Source organism: Centroberyx gerrardi, chromosome 11, assembly GCF_048128805.1.
Source record: "Centroberyx gerrardi isolate f3 chromosome 11, fCenGer3.hap1.cur.20231027, whole genome shotgun sequence".
In the NCBI taxonomy this organism is placed as follows: domain Eukaryota; kingdom Metazoa; phylum Chordata; class Actinopteri; order Beryciformes; family Berycidae; genus Centroberyx; species Centroberyx gerrardi.
In genome coordinates, this window is record NC_136007.1 from 1,077,754 (window position 1) to 1,105,109 (window position 27,356).

Here is a 27,356-nt window from a genome sequence, read left to right on the forward strand (position 1 = left end):
TTGGGCGTATTGGCCTGCTGCAGCTGACTGCATGTTCTATTGGCCAATTGTATGTGCAGTTGTTTAGTTTCTTAAAGTTTATATCTTTTGCCTGTACAAGGGAATATTTAGCCTCCCTTCATTTCCATTTTCTGTGCAGAGGATCTGTTTTGTGAAATGATAACAATTTGTGAGATATATGTGCAGTGACATTTAGCTGTATATTTTTTATTCTTCTATTCTTATATTATATTTTTCTTGATATTCATTTTTTCCTAAGTGTTATGTCTATGCCGTGGATTGTGTATTCCCGGTAGTAATCCGTACTGAGTGGGGGAAGCTGGTACGTTGATTTATCTTTGATAGTGACTTTTTGATCATCTATTTTTCATATTGATTGTATAATTAATTGAACTGTATGCATGTATGTATTTAAAGAGTTTACTGACTTTTATGGGTAACAGTGGAGGCAGAAGTTTGTTTAACTTCTTAGAGAGAACAGGATTACTGTGCAGGAAAGCTTTATTTTTTTTAATAATATAATGCTTCCATGTTAGTCTGGAGTCGGTTCACTGTGTGCGTTATTATTATTATTAAAATCATTATTATTATTATTTTCATGAAAGGTTTGATGTCATACTGATGCTTGATAGTGAAGTTATGAGGATGTGACCACACCCTCAGGTGAAATGTTCAGACAAGCAGAACTGACGAAGGAGAAAAAGCAGCGTCTTCTCTCTCAGTGTTTCCTCTACAGATGAAGCTAGAAAGTCTCTTTGATTTGATCTGGATGTGAGTTCACCAGGTAAAGACCCTGCAGTTTTTCCACAGGCTGATAATTTACTTGTTACAGTGGTTGTTTTGTGTGTGTGTGTGTGTGTGTGTGTGTGTGTGTGTGTGTGTGTGTGTGTGTGTGTGTGTGTGTGTGTGGAGGGGTGGGGAGTGGGAGGGTGGATGTTAGTCTTTACACTGCACTCTGTGCTTTTGAGTGTTGAGTAGTTTTATAAGTGTCTGACTAAAAACTGTCAAGTTACTTTTTATAAATCATGTTAAACACATTTGAGTTTGGAGCAAATTGTAGAGTTTTAAGTTTCACTTTAGTTTCCACAGCAGTTGTCTCTGTCAGATTGAGTATAATGCTGCTGTTTACTGGTCTGTGTATCGCCAAATGACAGACATGACATGATGCGCACATTTAGACTCAATTTAGATCAATTTCTTTACAATGACCAACTTTTTATTGTAATCTCAACTCATTTGATTGGTGAAAGATGCAGGAAGTCTCAGAACTAGTCTGACAGGTTGGATCAGCTTGACTGAAGTGCATTTCATTTCTTCCACTGTTGATACACCAAGTGAGCAAAACACTGACACCTTGAAAATACTAAAACACACTTCCTTTGATTCAACTGTCCCAGAGGTTTAAAAATCCTTTCTAGATGAACCTGCTCAGTGTATTTGATGTAAAGGGCAGCTGGTCTGAGTATTACTACACTCTGTATAAGTGACATGGTACTGACAGGAAGAATCAGCTTTTGAAATAATATATCCTGTGATGGAAACCTTGTTGTCATGAATCAGCCCAGTGTGTTTGTGTAAAGGTGTTCGCTCTACTATGAGTCAGTCTGAGGAGAGAGAGGAGGGGCTCCCTCCCTCTAAAACCACTCTGTCTGGGGAACATGACAGCCGGACCAAAGCTAAGAGGTAAGATGAGGATCTCTAACTGTCCATGACTGTTCTCCATCTCAGAGCTCAGCAGTGAAATCATTACAGCATCATTATTCAGAGTAAAAGCTCTGTCTCTGTTGTGTTGAAGCCCAGTCCAGCAGGAGAGACCAGACTCCCCTGATCCCAGCTGTGTGTCCATGAAGAGCGACCGGTCTATGGATCTACCTTTTAAATTTAAAGATAAACATCCTCCTGAAAATAAGTAAGTCATTATTTTCTCTGTATGGTAGGATTAATGAAAAGCAGAATTGTCTTCTTCATAAAGACCCAGATACCTTCACTATGTTCATAATATGTTTATATCAGGATCCAGCAGGAGAGACCAGACTCCCCTGAACCCAGCTGTGTGTCCATGAAGAGCGACCGGTCTATGATGGAACCTATTGAGTTCAAAGATGGACACCACTCTATTGATCGAAGGTATTTAAAACTGATGATAACAACAGATGTGTTTGCTGTTGTCAGATTCACAGTCATCAGATATAGAATTGGTTCGACCTTCATACTCTGTGTATTGAATTTCTTCTTTCAAAACATCACATCCAATAATCAGAGCAGCATTGACAGTTGAGTTCATCGTGTGTGTGTGTGTGTGTGTGTGTGTGTGTGTGACATTATATGACCTAATACATCATGTCTTCTCCACAGAGTCCACCAGGAGAGGTCAGAGGTTCCCAGTGGTCAGTCTGCCCAGGAGCATCAAACAGACCTGGACTCCATATTTATGGTGTGTAAATGTACATCAGCACCTTGTACTTCACCATCAAGTGAAATGCAAAACAACCATTCTGGTCATTATAGTCTCCATGCTGCACTCTTTAGACCAGTGGGCTTTCAGTCTCTGCAAGATGGATTTGATTTTGTGTTTTGTGTTTGATTTTGTGTCCAGATTTTAGTATGGACGTTTAAATTGTATATTATATTCTGTTCCAGCTGCTTGAGGAGAAGATAGTCACTTTTGTGAAGAACGAGCTGAAAAGTTTCCAGAGGGTTCTGAGTTTAGATTACCCAGAATGCTCAGAGAGGCAGAGGGAGGATGAGGAGGTGGTGGACGGTGAGGAGGAAGAGCAGAGGAGGAGCAGCAGAGAGGCTTTTCTGAAGATCACACTGCAGTTCCTGAGGAGAATGAAGCAGGAGGAGCTGGCTGACTCTCTGCAGAGCAGTAAGAGGCTTTTAACAGGTTTAACATGATGGAGAGGGGAGATGGTGGAAGATGGAAATGTTTGAATTTCTAACCTCTGCTGTAAATACAAACATTTCTAAAACTACATCTCTTCAATAACAGATTGGAAGGTACATGAGCACAATCCCCATGGATAATCTGGTTAAATTATTGATTTGTTAATGTCTGTGTAAAGTGCTGAACACAGTGGTTTACATAAAAAAAAACAACACACCAAAAGTTGCCTTTCACATTTAGCTGCACACACAGTCAGGACCCGTTTTTCCACCCATCAATAATAATCTAAATAGATACCATGGAGTTGTGAACTCAACAAATTTATCAGGAAAATATTCACATTTCTCACATTTAATATAACATCCATTTATTGATATTATTTGTTGTTTTTCCTTTCAGAAACTCTTGCTGCCATCTGCCAACATAAACAGAAGTCTATTCTGAAGCAGAAGTTTCAGTCTTTGTTTGAGGGGATTGCTAAAGCAGGAAACCCAACACTTCTGAATCAGATCTACACAGAGCTCCACATTACAGAGGGAGAGAGTGGAGAGGTCAATGATGAACATGAGGTCAGACAGATTGAAGCAGCATCCAGGAAACCAGTGAGACCAGAAACAACAATCAAATGTGAAGACATCTTTAAACCCTTACCTGGAAGAGATAAACCAACCAGAACATTGATGACAAAGGGAGTGGCTGGCATTGGGAAAACAGTCTTAACACAGAAGTTCACTCTGGACTGGGCTGAAGACAAAGCCAACCAGGATATACAGTTCACATTTCCATTCACTTTCCGAGAGCTGAATCTGCTGAAAGGGAAAAAGTTCAGCTTGGTGGAACTTCTTCATCACTTCTTTACTGAGACCAAAGAAGCAGGAATCTGCAGGTTTGACAAGTTCCAGGTTGTGTTCATCTTTGACGGTCTGGATGAGTGTCGACTTCCTCTAGACTTCCAGAACAACGAGATCCTGACTGATGTTACAGAGTCGACCTCAGTGGATGTGCTGCTGACAAACCTCATCAAGGGGAAACTGCTTCCCTCTGCTCGCCTCTGGATCACCACACGACCTGCAGCGGCCAATCAGATCCCTCCTGAGTGCGTTGACATGGTGACAGAGGTGAGAGGCTTCACTGACCCACAGAAGGAGGAGTACTTCAGGAAGAGATTCAGAGATGAGGAGCAGGCCAGCAGAATCATCTCCCACATCAAGACTTCACGAAGCCTCCACATCATGTGCCACATCCCAGTCTTCTGCTGGATCACTGCTACAGTTCTGGACCATGTGTTGAAAACCAGTGAGAGAGGAGACCTGCCCAAGACCCTGACTGAGATGTACATCCACTTCCTGGTGGTTCAGTCCAAACAGGGGAATGTCAAGTATCATGGGAGAGCTGAGACAGATCGACACTGGAATACAGAGAGCAGGAAGATGATTCTCTCTCTGGGAAAACTGGCTTTTGAGCAGCTGGAGAAAGGCAACCTGATCTTCTATGAAGCCGACCTGACAGAGTGTGGCATTGATATCAGAGCAGCCTCAGTGTACTCAGGAGTGTTCACACAGATCTTTAAAGAGGAGCGAGGGCTGAACCAGGACAAGGTCTTCTGCTTTGTCCATCTGAGCATTCAGGAGTTTCTGGCTGCTGTTCATGTCATCGTCTCATTCATCGACTCTGGTGTCAATCTGCTGTCAGGACCACAATCAACATCCTGGCGGTCTGCACTGTTAACAGACAAGTCTAAACTAAATCACCTCTACCAGAGTGCTGTGGACAAGGCCTTACAGAGTCCAAATGGACACCTGGACTTGTTCCTCCGCTTCCTCCTGGGTCTTTCACTGCAGACCAGTCAGACTCTCCTACGAGGCCTGCTGACACAGACAGGAAGTAGCTCACAGACCAATCAGAAAACAGTCCAGTACATCAAGAAGAAGATCAAGAAGAATCCCTCTCCAGAGAGAAGCATCAATCTGTTCCACTGTCTGAATGAGCTGAATGACCGTTCTCTAGTGGAGGAGATCCAACAGTACCTGAGATCAGGAAGTCTCTCCAGAGCCAGACTCTCCCCTGCTCAGTGGTCGGCTCTGGTCTTCATCTTACTGTCATCAGAAGAAGAGCTGGACGTGTTTGACCTGAAGAAATACTCTGCTTCAGAGGAGGCTCTTCTGAGGCTGCTGCCAGTGGTCAAAGCCTCAGATAAATCTGTGTAAGTGCATCGATAACTCGATATATTAAATACATAATATGATCTTTTCTATTTATTGTTTATTCTAGTTCATTATTATATATGATTATTATCGTTATTATATGAATTTATGATTTTCTTTTCATGTCATGCAAAATTAATGGCCCATCCCACATGAGAACACAGTGATTTTCAAACAAAAAAATCACCATATAGGGCAAGGCTGGGAGCCCTGGGTGTGTACTACATTTCTAAAACTAGAAAGTAGTTTTATTGTTCTGTAGTCTATTTCTTTATGGAATAAATGTGATCAATACAAGCTCCGGCCTTACAGAAGCCATTCTGCTCTTCTGCCAGCAGATGTCTCTTTTCTAAGAAGACCATTAAAGTTTCTCATTGAGTATGGAGGAATGCTACGTTTTATAAACAGTGCTCATCAGACTAATACCTCTATAATTAAGTGGAACTCTGGAGTCATTTTTATGTGATTTTGGAATTGGACTTAATATATATATATATATATATATATATATATATATATATATATATATATATATATATATATTGTTTTTTTGTTTTTTTTGTTTTTTTCAAAGTTCTTGTTCATCTTCATCACTAACTCTTCTTCAGGCTGACCGGCTGTCAGCTGTCAGAGAGAAGCTGTGAAGCTCTGGCCTCAGTTCTCAGCTCCCAGTCCTCTAGTCTGAGAGAGCTGGACCTGAGTAACAACGACCTGCAGGATTCAGGACTGAAGCTGCTCTCTGCTGGACTGGGGAGTCCAGACTGTAGACTGGAGACTCTCAGGTCAGATCCATTCACAGTTTTATTAATTGACACATTCGACTTGACACATTTCTCCAAACTAAGGTCCTTTCTCTCAAAACTCTCTCAGGTCAGGATTCTTCAATCTGCAAAGTGTGACCATGCCAGTTATACATCAGGATTTCAAAGATATTTTGTATCGGCATTTTCAATTTCAATTTCACTGGATAGAAAGTTTGGGATTTTTCCAGCACTTGTTTTTTTCTGATCCAAATTCATATACACAGCTATGAACATGAAGGATTTAGAGAAGATTGTCACTGCTCTGATATCATGTCATTTAGATGACTTCTGTATTCCTGTCTCCATCATAATTCACTGTCACATCTCCAGCTTGTTCTGATTACAGCAGCTTGGATTTTAACTAGTGCTAAGAAGAGATCATATATCCCCAAGTTTAGCATCTCTCCACTGGTTACCAGTTAGATACAGAATTAATATTAAACCTGCAATAAGCGATTTCCGACCCTGTAACCAGTCCTGAAGCTAACGTGTGCTACGTGGAGATATCCGTGAGACGTAATGATATAAACAAATATTCACAGAGCAGCAGCTGTGTTGTTGTTTTCACCTCTTTCCTGAGGCTTGTTGTCATGTTCGCCCGAGTTGTAGCTTTTCCTTTTTTTAAAACTAGCTTGTCTCCTCTCTTGCCCCCTCCCCTCCCTGAAAATAATTCTGGTAATGGTGAATCGATGAAGGGAGCGAGTAAACGTTTTCAAGTAGTAAACTTGCTACCTGCCTCTTCACTTGTCATTGTGGGACATGTGACCTTCAGCAGGAGAAAAATCTGGCAAAGTGAGACTGGTAACCCGAGATGTTTCTCTGTAGGTACGTTTATTTGAGCCATTAGCCTTTATGCACGGTTTGTCCTTAAGGGCTTCCATCATCCAGCAGTTTTGCTGTGTGTGTTTACAAAATGTGTTGAGGTTGCTGTCTCCCTCTAGTGGTCGGAAAATTGCTTAGTGTAGCTTTAAGATTTCACTGATCACATTTAAAGCATGACTAGTTTTGTCCATGAGTTCGACTGCAGAGCTCTTAGTTCGCTTTGAACCAGAGAGCAAGCTGAGATCTTTGGATCCTTCTGACTTTACTTCAGTCTAGACTCAAGACTGAAGGTGAAAACACTTTTGCCATCAGGGCCTCTAGACTGTGGAATTTAAAAACACTTTAAATCTGCTTTATATATCTTACTGTTCTTCTTTGTGGCTTTTTGTAACGCAAAACATAGCATACACCATTTGGTGGATGTATTTATCCAAAATATACAGAAGAAAAAAATAAATATTTTCAAAGTTGTTCATCTTCATCAGTAATTCTTCTTCAGGCTGAGTGTCTGTCAGCTGTCAGAGAGAAGCTGTGAAGCTCTGGCCTCAGTTCTCAGCTCCCAGTCCTCTAGTCTGAGAGAGCTGGACCTGAGTAACAACGACCTGCAGGATTCAGGACTGAAGCTGCTCTCTGCTGGACTGGAGAGTCCACACTGTAGACTGGAGACTCTCAGGTAAGATCAGGTTATGATGCTTTTGTGTAACAATAGGTTGTAACTATACCATTGTATGCTGTTTTATTATGGATTTGTGGTTGTTGTTTTTTTTTGTTTTTGTTTTTTTGTAATCATAATTTTTCTGCATTTGTCAAACAAGTCGAACAAGTAAAACATTTCTATCTGTTTTTTCAGGTTGAATCAAAACAAGCTCACAAAGAAATGCTGTAAGGAGTTGTCATCAGGTCTCAGCTCCCAGTCCTCTAGTCTGAGAGAGCTGGACCTGAGTAACAACAACCTGCAGGATTCAGGACTGAAGCTGCTCTCTGCTGGACTGGAGAGTCCACACTGTAGACTGGAGACTCTCAGGTCAGATCCATTCACAGTTTCTCTCAATTGATTTGACACATTTCTCCAAACTAGGTCCATTCTCCCAAAACAGTATCTTGCAGGATTACTGAATATTCAAAGTGACACTGTAAGAAGCCATTAGACTTGTGTATTTTCAATTTTACTCAAAATAGATCTTGGAATTTTCCAGAATGTGTTTTATTCTGACACAGCCAGTAACCTGGATGATTTAGAGAAGATCATCATCATCATGTGGGAATCAAACCAGCATCTCTGGCATTGTTGGTGCTACACTCAGCTCAGTGAGCTACAGCACCATGCGAAGCACACTGTAAACTCTGCTTTTAGATAAGGGCGACATAAATACAGTTAATCATTAGTAGTAATATGAAAGCAGTGTCCAAAAAACAGACAATCATGACATTAAATATAAGAGAATAACATTTCCATATATTTTCATGTCCATTAAGGCTGAGTGTCTGTCAGCTGTCAGAGAGAAGCTGTGAAGCTCTGGCCTCAGTTCTCAGCTCCCAGTCCTCTAGTCTGAGAGAGCTGGACCTGAGTAACAACAACCTGCAGGATTCAGGACTGAAGCTGCTCTCTGCTGGACTGGAGAGTCCACACTGTAGACTGGAGACTCTCAGGTCAGATCCATTCACAGGTTTATTAATTGACACATTTGACTTGACACATTTCTCCAAACTAAGATCCTTTCTCTCAAAACAGTCTCTCAGGTCAGGATTCTTCATCTGCAAAGTGTGACCATGCCAGTTATACATCAGGATTTCAGAGATATTTTGTATCATTGTAGCATTTTCAATTTCAATTTCACTGGATAGAAAGTTTGGGATTTTTCCAGCACTTGTTTTTTTCTGATCCAAATTCATATACACATCCATGAACATGAAGGATTTAGAGAAGATTGTCACTGCTCTGATATCATGTCATTTAGATGACTGCACTTCTCTGTATTCCTGTCTCCATCATAATTCACTGTCACATCTCCAACTTGTTCTGATTACAGCAGCTTGGATTTTAACTAGTGCTAAGAAGAGATCATATATCCCCAAGTTTAGCATCTCTCCACTGGTTACCAGTTAGATACAGAATTAATATTAAGATTTCACTGATCACATTTAAAGCATGACTATGCCATTTTCGACCCTGTAACCAGTCCTGAAGCTAATGTGTGCTACGTGGAGATTTCCGTGAGATGTAATGATATAAACAAATATCACACAGCAGCAGCTGTGTTGTTGTTTTCACCTCTTTCCTGAGGCTTGTTGTCATGTTCGGCCCGAGTTGTAGCTTTTCCTTTTTTTAAAACTAGCTTGTCTCCTCGCTTGCCCCCTCCCCTCCCTGAAAATAATTCTGGTAATGGCGAATCGATGAAGGGAGCGAGTAAACGTTTTCAAGTAGTAAACTTGCTACCTGCCTCTTCACTTGTCATTGTGGGACATGTGACCTTCAGGAGGAGAAAAATCTGGCAAAGTGAGACTGGTAACCGGAGATATTTCTCCGTAGGTACGTTTATTTGAGCCATTAGCCTTTATGCACGGTTTGTCCTTAGGGGCTTCCGTCATCCAGCAGTTTTGCTGTGTGTTTACAAAATGTGTTGAGGTTGCTGTCTCCCTCTAGTGGTCAGAAAATTGCTTAGTGTAGCTCAGTGCCTGAATTGGACCAAAAAAGGTGCCAGTACCCTAATTCAGCAGTTGCATGACATGAGCATCGCATGTGTCTTGGACATATTTATATTTATACGCATATCTTGGTAATATATCCCACTTCAAATGTATTTTTGTATGCATTTCATTACATACAAATATAATATTGCATATATGCTACAATAAAACCAACTGAAAATGAAACAAGACTGCAGTCAGTTTAGCTGCAAATCAACTAGTCCTAACCTACCTTGCCATTTTAAAAAAATCAACACAGAAAAATGTGCTGGGTTAGTGCTGTAATAATATCAGAGAAAGATTACATCAGAGAAAGATTACATCAGAGAAAGATTACATACTTACAAGCATACAGAAGACTGATGCAAATAGACAGAGGCCAATATTGTCTTTATATAACTGACGGACAGAGCTGTCTGTGCTTTTTGGAGGTAGTGGCAACAAAGCAATATTGACCTTTTGTTGTTGACAGTCATGATATAAGAAAACTAGCATTATGTAACTTTTTACATACATTTATTCCTCCTTGGCGCAATAACATACCTTTCATTTGTGCTTGCACATCTTCTATTTTTTTTTCTCTCTCTATCGGCACCTGACCAGTAGTGCTGATTGGACATATTGGCGTTTGATTACCATGAATTTCTTCATGATTGACACTTTAACGGCCCTGTGCTCCACTGACTGTTCTGCTCCATCAGATCAAGTGAAGAGGCATCACTCTGCTCACAATATAAATGTATTTATTTTTTCTACACAATTAATATCATTCCATTGTCGTTTTGCCCACAAAGTCCTGCATCAGAATGTAAGCCATTATAATCTTTATAATCTGCCTTTGCGGGGCAAAACTTCAGTAGAATGGTTTTAATACTGCAGAACACGTAATTACAAGAGCCTATTTAATTTAGGTCCAGAGTGACACCTCTTCACTTGATCTATGCAGCTTTGTTTTCGGCTGCAGTCTGATTCACCGTGTGTGAGCAGAGCTGCCTTCAGTCTGTAGGACGCTGTCTGCTTAAATGAAGCCCTATCAAATCTATGGTGCACTTTTTTCATACGGAGATACTCTCTTCATTCAACTACGGCGTAGCAGGAAGTGGCGGTACGGAATAAGAAGTAAGGGTACTCATGTGGACAAAAATCAGAAGTGAAGGTACGCAATAAGAAGTAAGGGTACTCATGTGGACAAAAATCAGATGTGCCGGTACTCAGTACCGGTGAGTACCGGCCCATTTCAGGCACTGGTGTAGCTTTAAGGTTTCACTGATCAGATTTAAGCATGACTAGTTTTGTCCATGAGTTCCACTGCAGAAGAAAAAAGAAAAAAGGAATATTTTTGAAGTTGTTTGTCTTCATCACTAAATCTTCTTCAGGCTGAGTATCTGTCGGCTGTCAGAGAGAAGCTGTGAAGCTCTGGCCTCAGTTCTCAGCTCCCAGTCCTCTAGTCTGAGAGAGCTGGACCTGAGTAACAACGACCTGCAGGATTCAGGACTGAAGCTGCTCTCTGCTGGACTGGAGAGTCCACACTGTAGACTGGAGACTCTCAGGTCAGATCCATTCACAGTTGGTTTTTAATTGATTTGACACATTTCTCCAAACTAAGGTCCTTTCTCTCAAAACAGTCTCTCATGTCAGGATTCTTCAATCTGCTAAGGATGACTATGCCAGTTATGAGGATTTCAGAGCCATTTTACATCAGCATTTTCAATTTCAATTTCACTGGATAGAAAGTTGGATTTTTCCAGCACTTGTTTTTTCTGATCCAAATTCATGTGATTACTGCACCTCTCTCTATTCCTCTCAGCCATAATTCACTGTCACATCTCCAGCTTTTTCAGAATCAAGTAGCTATGATTTTAACTAGTGTTAAGAAGAGATCATATATCCCCAAGTTTAGCATCTCTCCACTGGGTTACCCTTGGATACAGAATTAATATTAAGATTTCACTGATCACATTTAAGCATGACTAGTTTTGTCCATGAGTTACACTGCAGAGCTCTTAGTTCCCTTTGAGCCAGAGAGCAAGCTGAGATCTTTGGATCCTTCTGACTTTCCTTCAGTCTAGACTCAAGACTGAAGGTGAAAACACTTTTGCCATCAGGGCCTCTAGACTGTGGAATTTTAAAACACTTTAAATCTGCTTTATATATCTTACTGTTCTTCTTTGTGCTTTTTGTAAAGCATAACATAGCATATACCATTTGGTGGATGTATTTATCCAAATCAGTATACAGAAGATAAAAAAGAAATATTTTCAAAGTTCTTGCTTGTCTTCATCACTAACTCTTCTTCAGGCTGAGTGTCTGTCAGCTGTCAGAGAGAAGCTGTGAAGCTCTGGCCTCAGTTCTCAGCTCCCAGTCCTCTAGTCTGAGAGAGCTGGACCTGAGTAACAACGACCTGCAGGATTCAGGACTGAAGCTGCTCTCTGCTGGACTGGAGAGTCCACACTGTAGACTGGAGACTCTCAGGTCAGGATTCCTCAACATGTTCAACACATGACCATTAACCTGCTTTACATGCAGGTTAATGTCAGTGAATAAACACCTGACCTGTGTAGGATTTTTCTGCTCATGTGATTCTCAAACCAGTTGTGATACCAACATTTAGCTTTAGTTTCTACGTTCTGTGAACTGCTTTCCCTGATTAGATTTCATTATTTCCTCTCCTCGTTTCCTCTGTTGTTGAAACCTGAAATATCAGAAAGGACTTCTAAGATTCTGTCACAAATTCAGTCAAGAACTCTCCGAATGGACCAAATAAAACCACAAAGCAGATCATGTGATCAACTATTTGTATTTGTGATGGTCACAGTTTTTGCTAGCATTAGACTGCAGTATCCCAATTAATTTGAGAGTAGTGTTCTAGAGACCTCTCTCTATCTAGACCTCTGTGGCTGGGCAAAAGTTACTCTGGAGTGGGTAGGGTCTAACTTCGAGGCAGTGAATGTCTCGGAGGAGGTTATATCTGACCCCAGTATCTCTGTGAGAGCGACTGTGAAGGTCGGTGGAACAGAACATCAACTTCCACTAACAAATGCCCGAGGTCGCCTCTTGAGGGCGACAACAGAGACAACGGCAACGCTGGACTGAGTTGAAACTTGAAGGGAAGCAGCATGTCTCCCTGCTGCAGATCACTCTGTCTCACACACAGTGTTTAAAGTGTAGCTATAGATGAGAGCATCGTCATCTTCACTATAAAAGCAAGATTACAGTTTTTACCAAGTAAGCTTAATCTTTCCATCTGGCTTCCTGACAGTCATGCTCCTCACTGTAAACACCATCGTCACGAACAGATAGCTGAAACCATGTCCCACATCTTAAATGGTTGCCATGTATACAGGGGGGAGGGGGGGGGGCTTTACATATGTAGGCACCACAGAATAGTGGATCTGATATCAAAAGATATCACATCTATCTTCAGGTCTTCTATAATGCTTTATAATCATTCTGCTGTGAAGCCGAGCATGTTCAGTCTGTGTAGTGAGGATTCAGAAGTGTTTTCTAATATTACAGCTAGCACTCCCGATGTTGTTGTTGTCAATGAAAATCTTAGAGAGGTGTTCATTCTAGAGGTCGGCTGTACTTTTGACTACAGCCTAGAGGAAGCCTTTCTAACTAAGATGCTGAAATATCAACAGCTGGAGCAGACCATTTCACAGCTGGGCTACAAGTGCAAATTTTTAGTTTTCATATTTGGCAGCCTGGGTCATGTGACGAGCTGGAGGGGCGGGGCTTCAGATGGCTGGTCTCCCTAAGAGAAGGGCCAAGCAGTTAGCGAGGTATTGTTCAGTATCTGCTGTTATTGGTAGCCGCTCAATATGGAGAAGGCGTTGCTTTTTATACCTATGAAGTGGATTCTGTCTATTATCCCTCGACCTGCCACTGTTTTCATCCTGTGTGTCTGCACCAATGTGGTTGCCAATTAGGCACTTCTGTAACTGACTGACTCCTAATATCTGACTGCATTAATAGTGTTTATGTCCTTTGTATGCTTGTATTTATGTGAATAAATAAATAATTAAATAAATATTTTACCTGTGTGTGTGTGTGTGTGTGTGTGTGTGTGTGTGTTTGTGTGTGTGTGTGTGTGTGTGTGTGTGTGTGTGTGTGTGTGTGTGTGTGTGTGTAGGCTGTCATTCTGTCTGCTCACAGAGGAAGGCTGTGCTTCTCTGGCCTCAGCTCTGAGCTCCAACCCCTCCCATCTGAGAGAGCTGGACCTGAGCTACAATCATCCAGGAGCCTCAGGAGTGAAGCTGCTCTCTGCTGGACTGGAGGATCCACACTGGAGACTGGACTCTCTCAGGTATGGAGAGGCAACGTCTGCTAGAAGGCTGAGAGTCACACACATTTTCTCTGTCACACTGAGAAGATGAGGAGTATTGATTAATGTTTAACAGGAGATATGACTGATGCTGTATGGAAAATCCTTCATATTGAAGGTTATTAAATGTCCATGTTTCCATCATCAAAGAGAATCTGCTGGTCTGACTTTGTTTATTCCCCCAGTGTGGACCATGGTGGAGTGCAGAGGCTGAAACCAGGCGTGAGGAAGTGTAAGTGTGTATTTAGTTTGATTCATGAAAACACAGCAACACACATTCAGCTATTTACATGGTGTAGTTGCAGTTTCTTCTGTATGTCCTGAGCTGCTTTTAACTGTTGAACCCCCAAAAAACATATAGCTGATGTGTGACTACAAAGACATTCTTTACTCCATGATCTTAATTTTACTATTTACATAATTATACAAGAATCCAGTGAAGCACTGTCTGCAAAAGCAAATAGTTTGCTCTCAAGTTAAACAGTTTTTTCTCTCCAGTAAATTAAACAAGCATGATGACATGATGATGTTTATTATGAATGAATGAGTGAGGAGCATCAATTTAAGGCAATTAATATCATACATTAAGAATTTTGTGAATATAGATTTCACCAACCAAATAAGTTTGGAAATAATAGTAACACAGAATTATCATCATATCTATAACGAAATATATAAAGTCTAAATCTAATTTAGTTTTTGTATAAATGGCTGTTAATGATAGAAAGTTCATTTACACAGCAGTATGTGACGTCCATTCATTCAAATCCAACTGTGAATAAAGAGGATGGCCGACACAATGTGTCATCATGAAAGTGTTGAGAAATTAATTGTCAAACTGTTAATAATTCAACAAATAATAAACACAACAGGTGTATTAGATGAGAAGCTGCTGCTGTATTGAGTCTTGTTCTCTCATCAGATGCCTGTGAACTCACTCTGGACCCAAACACAGCACACAGAAACCTCTTCCTGTCTGAAGACAACAGAAAGGTGACAGTGAGAGAGCAGCAGCCATATCCTGATCACCCAGAGAGATTTGACTACTGGAAACAGCTGCTGTGTAGAAATGGTCTGACTGGTCGCTGTTACTGGGAGGTCAAGTGGGAAGGAAAGGTTCATATAGGAGTGACTTACAGAGGAACCAGAAGGAGAGGAACCAGTGTTGACTGCTGGATTGGAGGGAATAGAAAGTCCTGGAGTCTGTTCTGCTCTGATCTTGGTTACCTTGCCTGGCACAATAACAGAAGAACATACATACCTTCCCTCTCCTCCTCTGACTCTAACAGAGTAGCAGTGTATCTGGACTGGTCTGCTGGCTCTCTGTCCTTCTACAGAGTTTCCTCTGACACACTGATCCACATCCACACCTTCCACTCCACATTCACTGAACCACTCTACCCTGGGTTTGGGTTTGGGTTCTGGTCTGGGTCTGGTTCCTCAGTGTCTCTTGTCAGATAGAGGAGGGAGAGAGAAACACTCACACTGCTGACCAAAGACAGCTGCTGAGATGATGGTTCACTCTGTACAGGATCACACACACACACACACACACACACACACACAAACACACACACAAAGACAGAATATTAATGTTTGTATTTTGTGTACATTTTATATGGAAAGTGAAATAAATCAGATATTTAACCGGAAAGAATCAAGTTGTTGTTCATCTGAAAATCTGTTTTTGATGATTGACAGGTTAAAATATCTTCCCTTTGGACTTTTGTTTTATTTGGTATTTAATTAATCTCACCACTCCATCTGTCTTGTTTTCTACAATTGTTTCCCAGAAATAAAGTTAAATGAACATTGTTTGATCTTCTTTTCAAGCAAGCATTGTTTTAAACATAATTTGTTGACTTTAATGTGTACTTATGTTTCCTTAAAATAAACAGATATATTTTTCAGTTGTTTTATAAGTTGTGTCTCTTCTGTCAAGGCAGACCTGGTCAAGAAAGCAGCATCATGACAAACATAAAAGTCACAGACATCATACAACAATGTAAGAAAACAAAATACAAAGTCACCTTAAAGAAAGAGCAGAGTCACATTTTGTGTAAAAGTTTTCCAACAGGCAGTCGACCAACATCCAACCAGCAGCTGATGGACCAAACCTATTTAAATCCTGACCAATCAAAGCACAGACAGTTCCTCATTGAGTCTGACACAAGATCAGTCATGTCAGAGGATTGCATTCTGATTGATCTTCAGAAATCATAACATCATTTTTTTTTATATTTCATAATTTGAAGAATAACAACCTAAACGTTCATTCTGGTTGAATGTCCCTTTAATCAGAGATGAAGAGTAGTATAGACACTTTGGTGGACTGAAGACTTTGAGTCCACTTCATTTACAAGCAAATCCTGTTTTTATTTATTTATTTTTTAGTCCATTCTGTGTATCTATAATTCATATATAAAGAAGCAATGAAATAATATATTTATGGCTCCTGAAAGATGACAGGCTAGTTAGTATTCCCATATTTCCACATTACGGAGGCTTAGTGTTTCTCTCCCTGGCCGGTAAAAGAGGGAACAGCGCCACCAGCCCATAGACTCCCACGTTGTGGCCAAAAATATATCGCATCCGTACAGTTTTAGAACTCCCATAGAGAATGAATGGACACTAGATGCCGTTAGAAATACAGTATATAAAGAGCGCAGGTCTGATATCATTCATGTCAATATCATCAACACAATCAGCAGCTTGGACTAAAAATAGAAACAGGTAATCAAGACCAAAAAATCTCTTCTGTTCTTCCATCAGTGCCAAAACACCCAGATTCAAATTCTATCATTTTCGTCAGCAACATCAAAGACAGTTCAGCTCGATCAGTCCATTGATATAAATGACGCACCGATGTGCATTGATGCATATCAGATCAGCAGTGAATTTGTGTTTAATGGACTCAACGCTGAAACTGTCTTCAGCTCCATGAGCAGCAGCTGGTCCCATAGGTACAAACATGTTTTATCACACACACACACACACACACACACACACACACACACACACAACAAACTTAGTCAAAGGTTCATGTTATCAAAAATTGCTATAGATAGATAAATAGAAGAATTAGAAGATAAAAAGATGCTTCATTAATCACCAGAGGAAACTGAGAAAATACAGCTTAGTAAAGACAACAATATGAAAGTCAACACAATGTAAAGAAGCAGCACAACAGATTTTTCATGGTTTACACAGACATGAAGTGGGAAAACTCTGCTCTGCCCCCTAGTGGTCAGACATGGCAGTAATCTGTCAGAGAGAGTTGGCCGCTCGGTCTGTCCGGTCAGAGAAAACTGTTTCCACGAGTCTCTCTGAGTCGAGACAGACAGGATCAGGTCAGATGAGACACAAAGACTGAAAACCACAAGTTGATCCAGTGTGGAGCTACAAGTCTCTGTCTGTCTTTCTTTCTGCAGCGGAAGAAAAGAAAAAGAAAAAAAGAGTTTTTTATACACATCAGGTGAGTCATGTTATGTATGTAAACAGGTTTGAACGGTTTGAACACGCACGCACGCACACACACACACACACACACACACACACACACGCACACACGCACGCACACACACACACACAATGTCACTGACAGGCGGGGATACTCACCACTATACTAACGAGGAGAGGTGCAAGAGGTTGGGACGAGGTTACATGTCCATTCATTCTCTATGGGAGTTCTGAAACTCTACGAATGCAATATATCTTTGGCCACAACATGGGAGTCTATGGGCTCGTGGCGCTGTTCTCACTTTTACCGGCCAGGGGGAGAAACAATAAGCCTCTGTAATGTGGAAATATATATTTTACTACACGTGTTTAGACTTTCTTAAAAAGCACTTAGTAAACTGTGATTTTAGAGAAGTGCTGTGGAAATAAAGTTGTGTTGTAGAGCTCAGACAGGAGAGGAAAAGGAGGATTTGGAACAGGAGACAACTTGCCTCCATCTTTCCATCCAAACATGAATCTGCTCATCCATCATGGATGTTGTGGCCGCTGCTCTTCATGTCTGTATGGACAGAGTCTTTCACATTCTACTGTGTCTGCTTTGATTTTATTCAGAGAGTCAGTTTCATCAGCCTGTTCATTCAAATCTCCTACAGCAGTGATTCCCAAAGTGTGGGCCGCGGCTCCCTGGTGGGCCGTGAAGGTACTGCAGGTGGGCCGTGAGAGGTCATTTACAATAAATAAATACAAAGTTTGTAATTTACACTTTTGTAATTAAGTTTGAAATTACAATAAAATATTTATGATTAAATGTGTGCATTAAAAAAAGTAATCAGAACTAATAAAACAAAGCCATGGGATTTAAATTACGTGTTATTCTCTCTATTCTATTTATCTGACCTATTTTTGATCCGTTTCTTATATCTCATCATTGGCGGGGAATTGTAATTGAGGGAATACCTCGTCATTGGCGGGGGAAGAGTAAAAATGGTAAAAATTCAGTCTGTTTTTTCTTCATGTTGATATTGGGTTGGATATTGTGAAATTTTATGTATAAGCGTTTTATTATCCAGTGTCAAACAGCCAGGATACGGGCTTAACAATTCACTATTTGCACTTAATTTAATATAATAATAATTAATAATAATAATAATAATTACTCTGGTAATAAAATAATATAATAATTTGTTGCTTTACAAATTGTTACGTGTATGTGGATGGATTATTAATTTGCACTGCATTGCCATATGCCCACGTTCACATGTTCTGTTTATGAAATAAAAAATATATAGGGAAATACTTCATCTTAGTCTCGTGTGTTGATCAGAGTTGTGATTAAAGGGTTGGGTGGGCCGCGGAAGATTTTCAGATTTCAAACTGGGCAGCGGCATTCTCAAGTTTGGGAATGGCTGCTCTACAGGATGGAATAAGGTTGGTTTCGCCCGGTTTCGAACCGCAGACCTTTCGTGTGTCAGACGAACGTGAGAAGCTACAGCAGGGAAACAGCGCCACCAGCCCATAGACTCCCACGTTGTGGCCAAAGATATATCGCATCCGTAGAGTTTCAGAGCTCCCATAGAGAATGAATGGAAACGGATTTAGAGGGTTTAGGCAGGAAAAACCTTCCTTCCTCGCGGGAGACCGGGGTTCAATTCCCCGATGGGGAGGAGTCTGTTTTCTCTGTGAGAGCTTTATGGAGGCAGAGAGGGATCTGAACTCAGACTGATGGACAGCAGGCAGCACTGCTGGGTCCCAGCAGGTTTCTCTGTTAATGCTGTCTAAGATAAGGTAGAAGAAGAGACTGTCGGTCCCCAGCTGGACGGTGCTCTGGTTGGTCGTATGACTGTGAGAATAAAGAGGTTTTGAGTTTGGATTTGAAGATTTCAACAGCTGTGGAGGGTGGCAGGTCAAAAATGTGAGGAATACTGGGATGAAGATGACAAGGGAAGACATACTGTGTTTATGTTGTACAAAATAAAGTTTGCATAGTAAAGAGTAGAGGAAAAAACAAAAAGGAGGAGATCATAATATAAAGAAATTAAGAATTGGACATAGCAGGTTAAATAAAACGTTACATATTGTAAGGAAACATCCAACTAGTTAATGTGAGTTTTGTCCAGAGGAGTCAGTGCAGCCTAAATGTTTTACTCAGATACAGAATGGACCAAAGAGGAAGAGATCTAATGTTAACAGATCTGAGACAAGCTGGAGTTCAGGAAATAATGTTAAAGAGTTTACTGACTTTTATGGGTTTTTTATGGAAGGTTTGATATCATACTGATGTTTCTGGACTTTGATACTGAAGTTAGCAGCATGTGACCGTGCCTTCAGGTCAAATGTTCACAAGCAGAACTGACGAAGGAGAAAAAGCAGCGTCTTCTCTCTCAGTGTTTCCTCTACAGATGAAGCTAGAAAGTCTCTTTGATTTGATCTGGATATGAGTTCACCAGGTAAAGACCCTGCAGTTTTCCACAGGCTGATAATTTACTTGTTACAGTGGTTGTTGTGTGTGTGTGTGTGTGTGTGTGTGTGTGTGTGTGTGAGTGTGTGTGTGTGGACGGGGGGGGGAGGTGGATGTTAGACTTTGCACTGCACTCTGTGCTTGTGAGTGTTGAGCAGTTTTATAAATCTCCGACTAAAAACTGTCAAGGTACTTTTTATAAATACTGTTAAACACATTAGAGTTTGGAGCAAATTGTAGAATTTAAAGTTTCACTTTAGTTTCCACAGCAGTTGTCTCTGTCAGATTGAGTATAATGCTGCTGTTTACTGGTCTGTGTATCGCCAAATGACAGACATGACATGATGCGCACATTTAGACTCAATTTAGATCAATTTCTTTGCAATGACCAACTTTTTATTGTAATCTCAACTCATTTCATTGGTGAAAGATGCAGGAAGTCTCAGAACTAGTCTGACAGGTTGGATCAGCTTGACTGAAGCGCATTTAATTTCTTCCACTGTTGATTCACCAAGTGAGAAAAACACTGACACCTTGCCAGATACTAAAACACACTTCCTTTGATTCAACTGTCCCAGAGGCTTTAAAATCCTTTCTAGATGAACCTTGTCAGTGTATTTGATGTAAAGGGCAGCTGGTCTGAGTATTACTACACTCTGTATATGTGACATGGTACTGACAGGAAGAATCAGCCTTTGAAATAATATATCCTGTGATGGAAACCTTGTTGTCATGAATCAGCCCAGTGTGTTTGTGTAAAGGTGTTCGCTCTACTATGAGTCAGTCTGAGGAGAGAGAGGAGGGGCTCCCTCCCTCTAAAACCACTCTGTCTGGGGAACATGACAGCCGGACCAAAGCTAAGAGGTAAGATGAGGATCTCTAACTGTCCATGACTGTTCTCCATCTCAGAGCTCAGCAGTGAAATCATTACAGCATCATTATTCAGAGTAAAAGCTCTGTCTCTGTTGTGTTGAAGCCCAGTCCAGCAGGAGAGACCAGACTCCCCTGAACCCAGCTGTGTGTCCATGAAGAGCGACCGGTCTATGGATCTACCTTTTAAATTTAAAGATAAACATCCTCCTGAAAATAAGTAAGTCATTATTTTCTCTGTATGGTAGGATTAATGAAAAGCAGAATTGTCTTCTTCATAAAGACCCAGATACCTTCACTATGTTCATAATATGTTTCTATCAGGATCCAGCAGGAGAGACCAGACTCCCCTGAACCCAGCTGTGTGTCCATGAAGAGCGACCGGTCTATGATGGACCCTATTATCTTCAAAGATGGACATCACTCTATTGATCGAAGGTATTTAAAACTGATGATAACAACAGATGTGTTTGCTGTTGTCAGATTCACAGTCATCAGATATAGAATTGATTCGACCTTCATACTCTGTGTATTGAATTTCTTCTTTCAAAACATCACATCCAATAATCAGAGCAGCATTGACAGTTGAGTTCATCGTGTGTGTGTGTGTGTGTGTGTGTGTGTGTGTGTGTGTGTGTGTGTGTGTGTGTGACATTATATGACCTAATACATCATGTCTTCTCCACAGAGTCCACCAGGAGAGGTCAGAGGTTCCCAGTGGTCAGTCTGCCCAGGAGCATCAAACAGACCTGGACTCCATATTTATGGTGTGTAAATGTACATCAGCACCTTGTACTTCACCATCAAGTGAAATGCAAAACAACCATTCTGGTCATTATAGTCTCCATGCTGCACTCTTTAGATCAGTGGGCTTTCAGTCTCTGCAAGATGGATTTGATTTTGTGTTTTGTGTTTGATTTTGTGTCCAGATTTTAGTATGGACGTTTAAATTGTATATTATATTCTGTTCCAGCTGCTTGAGGAGAAGATAGTCACTTTTGTGAAGAACGAGCTGAAAAGTTTCCAGAGGGTTCTGAGTTTAGATTACCCAGAATGCTCAGAGAGGCAGAGGGAGGATGAGGAGGTGGTGGACGGTGAGGAGGAAGAGCAGAGGAGGAGCAGCAGAGAGGCTTTTCTGAAGATCACACTGCAGTTCCTGAGGAGAATGAAGCAGGAGGAGCTGGCTGACTCTCTGCAGAGCAGTAAGAGGCTTTTAACAGGTTTAACATGATGGAGAGGGGAGATGGTGGAAGATGGAAATGTTTGAATTTCTAACCTCTGCTGTAAATACAAACATTTCTAAAACTACATCTCTTCAATAACAGATTGGAAGGTACATGAGCACAATCCCCATGGATAATCTGGTTAAATTATTGATTTGTTAATGTCTGTGTAAAGTGCTGAACACAGTGGTTTACATAAAAAAAAAAAACACACCAAAAGTTGCCTTTCACATTTAGCTGCACACACAGTCAGGACCCGTTTTTCCACCCATCAATAATAATCTAAATAGATACCATGGAGTTGTGAACTCAACAAATTTATCAGGAAAATATTCACATTTCTCACATTTAATATAACATCCATTTATTGATATTATTTGTTGTTTTTCTTTTCAGAAACTCTTGCTGCCATCTGCCAACATAAACAGAAGTCTATTCTGAAGCAGAAGTTTCAGTCTTTGTTTGAGGGGATTGCTAAAGCAGGAAACCCAACACTTCTGAATCAGATCTACACAGAGCTCCACATTACAGAGGGAGGGAGTGGAGAGGTCAATGATGAACATGAGGTCAGACAGATTGAAGCAGCATCCAGGAAACCAGTGAGACCAGAAACAACAATCAAATGTGAAGACATCTTTAAACCCTTACCTGGAAGAGATCAACCAACCAGAACATTGATGACAAAGGGAGTGGCTGGCATTGGGAAAACAGTCTTAACACAGAAGTTCACTCTGGACTGGGCTGAAGACAAAGCCAACCAGGATATACAGTTCACATTTCCATTCACTTTCAGAGAGCTGAATCTGCTGAAAGGGAAAAAGTACAGCTTGGTGGAACTTCTTCATCACTTCTTTAATGAGACCAAAGAAGCAGGAATCTGCAGGTTTGACAAGTTCCAGGTTGTGTTCATCTTTGACGGTCTGGATGAGTGTCGACTTCCTCTAGACTTCCAGAACAACGAGATCCTGACTGATGTTACAGAGTCGACCTCAGTGGATGTGCTGCTGACAAACCTCATCGAGGGGAAACTGCTTCCCTCTGCTCGCCTCTGGATAACCACACGACCTGCAGCAGCCAATCAGATCCCTCCTGAGTGCGTTGACATGGTGACAGAGGTGAGAGGCTTCACTGACCCACAGAAGGAGGAGTACTTCAGGAAGAGATTCAGAGATGAGGAGCAGGCCAGCAGAATCATCTCCCACATCAAGACTTCACGAAGCCTCCACATCATGTGCCACATCCCAGTCTTCTGCTGGATCACTGCTACAGTTCTGGACCATGTGTTGAAAACCAGTGAGAGAGAAGAAGACCTGCCCAAGACCCTGACTGAGATGTACATCCACTTCCTGGTAGTTCAGTCTAAACAGGGGAATGTCAAGTATCATGGGAGAGCTGAGACAGATCCACTCTGGACTACAGAGAGCAGGAAGATGATTCTCTCTCTGGGAAAACTGGCTTTTGAGCAGCTGGAGAAAGGCAACCTGATCTTCTATGAAGCCGACCTGACAGAGTGTGGCATTGATATCAGAGCAGCCTCAGTGTACTCAGGAGTGTTCACACAGATCTTTAAAGAGGAGCGTGGGCTGAACCAGGACCAGGTCTTCTGCTTTGTCCATCTGAGCATTCAGGAGTTTCTGGCTGCTGTTCATGTCATCGTCTCATTCATCGACTCTGGTGTCAACCTGCTGTCAGAAACTCAGTCAACCTCCCACACTGGTGACCATTCTGAACCAATATTGTCCAGAGAACGATTTATGAGTAAAGGTCTATTCTCCCTGTTCAAGAAACCAGCAAAACAAAAAATAACTAAGAAAACAACAAAACAGCCAGGAGCCATGTTAGACAAGCACACATTAGAAAATAAACCTGAAACTATCTTCTACCAGAGTGCTGTGGACGCGGCCTTACAGAGTCCAAATGGACACCTGGACTTGTTCCTCCGCTTCCTCCTGGGTCTTTCACTGAAAACCAATCAGACTCTCCTACGAGGCCTGCTGACACAGACAGGAAGTAGGTCACAGACCAATCAGAAAACAGTCCAGTACATAAAGGAGAAGATCAAGAAGAATCCGTCTCCAGAGAGAAGCATCAATCTGTTCCACTGTCTGAATGAGCTGAATGACCGTTCTCTAGTGGAGGAGATCCAACAGCACCTGAGATCAGGAAGTCTCTCCACAGACAGACTCTCCCCTGCTCAGTGGTCGGCTCTGGTCTTCATCTTACTGTCATCAGAAGAAGAGCTGGACGTGTTTGACCTGAAGAAATACTCTGCTTCAGAGGAGGCTCTTCTGAGGCTGCTGCCAGTGGTCAAAGCCTCCAATAAATCTGTGTAAGTGCATAGAAAACTGGATATATTGAATACATAACGTAATGTTTTCTACACAAGATTATATACATATATATGTATATATATACAAAATAAATATTTTTTTATTTTTTTATTTTTATTTGAATTTTTTTAATTTATTTACTTATTTATTGATTGATTGATTTATGTATAAAGTTCTTGTTTCTGTTCTATTCTGTTTCACTAACTCTTCTTCAGGCTGAGTGTCTGTCAGCTGTCAGAGAGAAGCTGTGAAGCTCTGGCCTCAGTTCTCAGCTCCCAGTCCTCTAGTCTGAGAGAGCTGGACCTGAGTAACAACGACCTGCAGGATTCAGGACTGAAGCTGCTCTCTGCTGGACTGGAGAGTCCACACTGTAGACTGGAAACTCTCAGGTCAGGATTCCTCAACATGTTCAACACATGACCAGTTAAATCCTGCTCCACATGCAGGTTAATGTCACCTAATCTTTGTGAGTTTGTGTGTGTGTGTGTGTGTGTGTGTGTGTGTGTGTGTGTGTGTGTGTGTGCGTGTGTGTGTGTGTGTGTGTGTGTGTGTGTGTGCAGGCTGTCAGGCTGTCTGCTCACAGAGGAAGGCTGTGCTTCTCTGGCCTCAGCTCTGAGCTCCAACCCCTCCCATCTGAGAGAGCTGGACCTGAGCTACAATCATCCAGGAGCCTCAGGAGTGAAGCTGCTCTCTGCTGGACTGGAGGATCCACACTGGAGACTGGACTCTCTCAGGTCTGGAGAGGCAACGTCTGCTAGAAGGCTGAGAGTCACACACATTTTCTCTGTCACACTGAGAAGACGAGGAATATTGATTAATGTTTAACAGGAGATATGACTGATGCTGTATGGAAAATCCTTCATATTGAAGGTTATTAAATGTCCATGTTTCCATCATCAAAGAGAATCTGCTGGTCTGACTTTGTTTATTCCCCCAGTGTGGACCATGGTGGAGTGCAGAGGTTGAAACCAGGTCTGAGGAAGTGTAAGTGTGTATTTAGTTTGATTCATGAAAACACAGCAACACACATTCAGTTATTTACATGGTGTAGTTGCAGTTTCTTCTGTATGTCCTGAGCTGCTTTTAACTGTTGAACCCCCAAAAAACATATAGCTGATGTGTGACTACAAAGACATTCTTTACTCCATGATCTTAATTTTACTATTTATCTAATTATACAAGAATAAAATCCAATGAAGCACTGTCTGCAAAAGCAAATAGTTTGCTCTCAAGTTCAACAGCTTTTTCTCTCCACTAAATTAAACAAGCATGATGACATGATGATGTTTATTATGAATGAATGAGTGAGGAGCATCAATTTCAGGCAATTAATATTATGTATAAAGCATTTAAGCATTTTGTGAATACAGGTTACACCAACCGAATAAGTTAGGAAATAATAGTAATACAGAATTGTCATCATATCTATAACGAAATATATATAATCTAAATCTAATTCAGTTTTTGTATAAATGGCTGTTAATGATGGAAAGTTCATTTACACAGCAGTATGTGATGTCCATTCATTCAAATCCTACTGTGAATAAAGAGGATGGCCGACACAATGTTCAAGTTCAAGTTCAAGTTTGTTTATTTATAAGGTCCTTTATCACAAGCATGTCTCAGAGGACTTTACAGAGAATGAGTCTAACTAGATCTAAATAACCAAAAATCAATGGTGAACAAAATAATATAGGACAAGCATAGCAAAAAGCACAAGACAGACAAGAGCAGATTTTAGCAAGACAAACAATCTACCTGTTCTGCAGCCTAACCTACCCGGCAACACCAGCCTTAGACCTTAAATACACACAAGGAAAATCTCCCAAGAAAAACCTTGTAGGAAAACTTGGAAGACTGTTAATAATTCAACAAATAATAAACACAACAGGTGTATTAGATGAGAAGCTGCTGCTGTATTGAGTCTTGTTCTCTCATCAGATGCCTGTGAACTCACTCTGGACCCAAACACAGCACACAGAAACCTCTTCCTGTCTGAAGACAACAGAAAGGTGACAGTGGTGAGAGAGGAGCAGCCATATCCTGATCACCCAGAGAGATTTGACCGCTGGTATCAGCTGCTGTGTAGAAATGGTCTGACTGGTCGCTGTTACTGGGAGGTCGAGTGGGAAAGACTGGTTTATATAGGAGTGACTTACAGAGGAATCAGAAGGAGAGGAACCAGTGTTGACTGCTGGCTTGGAGGGAATGAAACGTCCTGGAGTCTGGAGTGCTCTGGTTATAGTTACTCTGTCTGGCACAATAACAGATCAACAGACATACCTCCCCTCTCCTCCTCTTTCTCTAACAGAGTAGCAGTGTATCTGGACTGGTCTGCTGGCTCTCTGTCCTTCTACAGAGTTTCCTCTGACACACTGATCCACATCCACACCTTCCACTCCACATTCACTGAACCACTCTACCCTGGGTTTGGGTTTGGGTTCTGGTCTGGGTCTGGTTCCTCAGTGTCTCTTGTCAGATAGAGGAGGGAGAGAGAAACACTCACACTGCTGACCAACCAGCTGCTGAGATGATAGTTCACTCTGGACAGGATCACACACACACACACACACACACACACACAATATTATTAATGTTTGTATTTTCATATAAGTTTACTACTCATTTCACTGTAAACAAACAGTCCATCACTGTAAATAGAGTGTATTCTGTGTGTTTGGTAACTGAACAGGGTTTTAACATCACACATGTACAGGAACATGGACATTTTATATGGAAAGTGAAATAAATCAGATATTTAACCGGAAAGAATCAAGTTGTTGTTCATCTGAAAATCTGTTTTTGATGATTGACAGGTTAAAATATCTTCCCTTTAGACTTTCGTTTTATTTGGTATTTAATTAATCTCACCACTCCAAGCTAAACATCTATCTTGTTTTCTATAATTGTTTCCCAGAAATAAAGTTAAATGAACATTGTTTGATCTTCTTCTCAAGCAAGCATTGTTTTAAACATAATTTGTTGACTTTAATGTGTACTTATGTTTCCTTAAAATAAACAGATATATTTTTCATTTGTTTTATAAGTTGTGTCTCTTCTGTCAAGGCAGACCTGGTCAAGAAAGCAGCATCATGACAAACATAAAAGTCTCAGACAAACATTATACAACAATGTAAGAAAACAAAATACAAAGTCACCTTAAAGAAAGAGCAGAGTCACATTTTGTGTAAAAGTTTTCCAACAGGCAGTCGACCAACATCCAACCAGCAGCTGATGGACCAAACCTATTTAAATCCTGACCAATCAAAGCAAAGACAGCTCCTCATT

The 27,356-nt window shown here is 41.0% G+C and overlaps 2 protein-coding genes across 3 annotated transcripts; both read left to right on the forward strand.

The window, feature by feature from the left end:
- Nucleotides 1–1,813: 1,813 nt before the first annotated feature.
- LOC144541749 (NLR family CARD domain-containing protein 3-like) lies at nucleotides 1,814–15,542 on the forward strand. 2 transcript variants are annotated; one of them, XM_078286626.1, is made up of 13 exons: nucleotides 1,814–1,909; nucleotides 2,014–2,127; nucleotides 2,356–2,434; nucleotides 2,641–2,869; nucleotides 3,287–5,090; nucleotides 5,700–5,873; nucleotides 7,216–7,389; nucleotides 8,193–8,366; nucleotides 10,781–10,954; nucleotides 11,703–11,876; nucleotides 13,537–13,710; nucleotides 13,914–13,960; nucleotides 14,651–15,542. In XM_078286626.1, the coding sequence occupies exons 1-13, from the start codon at nucleotides 1,845–1,847 to the stop codon at nucleotides 15,187–15,189; spliced, it is 3,921 nt and encodes a 1,306-aa protein (XP_078142752.1). In that variant the 5' UTR covers nucleotides 1,814–1,844; the 3' UTR covers nucleotides 15,190–15,542. The 2 variants fall into 2 exon arrangements, with proteins under 2 accessions (XP_078142752.1, XP_078142751.1); XM_078286625.1 differs by lacking the exons at nucleotides 7,216–7,389; nucleotides 8,193–8,366; nucleotides 10,781–10,954; nucleotides 11,703–11,876.
- Nucleotides 15,543–19,537: 3,995 nt separating this feature from the next.
- LOC139931313 (NACHT, LRR and PYD domains-containing protein 3-like) lies at nucleotides 19,538–27,100 on the forward strand. Its single transcript, XM_078286667.1, has 12 exons — nucleotides 19,538–19,634; nucleotides 20,407–20,509; nucleotides 20,622–20,735; nucleotides 20,840–20,953; nucleotides 21,204–21,282; nucleotides 21,489–21,717; nucleotides 22,135–23,454; nucleotides 23,746–24,067; nucleotides 24,284–24,457; nucleotides 24,629–24,802; nucleotides 25,006–25,052; nucleotides 26,010–27,100. The coding sequence occupies exons 1-12, from the start codon at nucleotides 19,622–19,624 to the stop codon at nucleotides 26,549–26,551; spliced, it is 3,231 nt and encodes a 1,076-aa protein (XP_078142793.1). The 5' UTR covers nucleotides 19,538–19,621; the 3' UTR covers nucleotides 26,552–27,100.
- The last annotated feature ends 256 nt before the right edge of the window (nucleotides 27,101–27,356 follow it).

Coding starts and splice junctions, on each gene's coding strand:
- LOC144541749 (XM_078286626.1), top strand. CDS start 1,845: ATGAAGAGCGACCGGTCTATGGATCTACCTTTTAAATTTAAAGATAAA. Junction 1,910..2,013: donor AAACATCCTCCTGAAAATAA/GTAAGTCATTAT, acceptor TGTTTATATCAG/GATCCAGCAGGAGAGACCAG. Junction 2,435..2,640: donor ACCTGGACTCCATATTTATG/GTGTGTAAATGT, acceptor ATTCTGTTCCAG/CTGCTTGAGGAGAAGATAGT.
- LOC139931313 (XM_078286667.1), top strand. Junction 24,458..24,628: donor TGTAGACTGGAAACTCTCAG/GTCAGGATTCCT, acceptor GTGTGTGTGCAG/GCTGTCAGGCTGTCTGCTCA. Junction 25,053..26,009: donor GAAACCAGGTCTGAGGAAGT/GTAAGTGTGTAT, acceptor TTCTCTCATCAG/ATGCCTGTGAACTCACTCTG.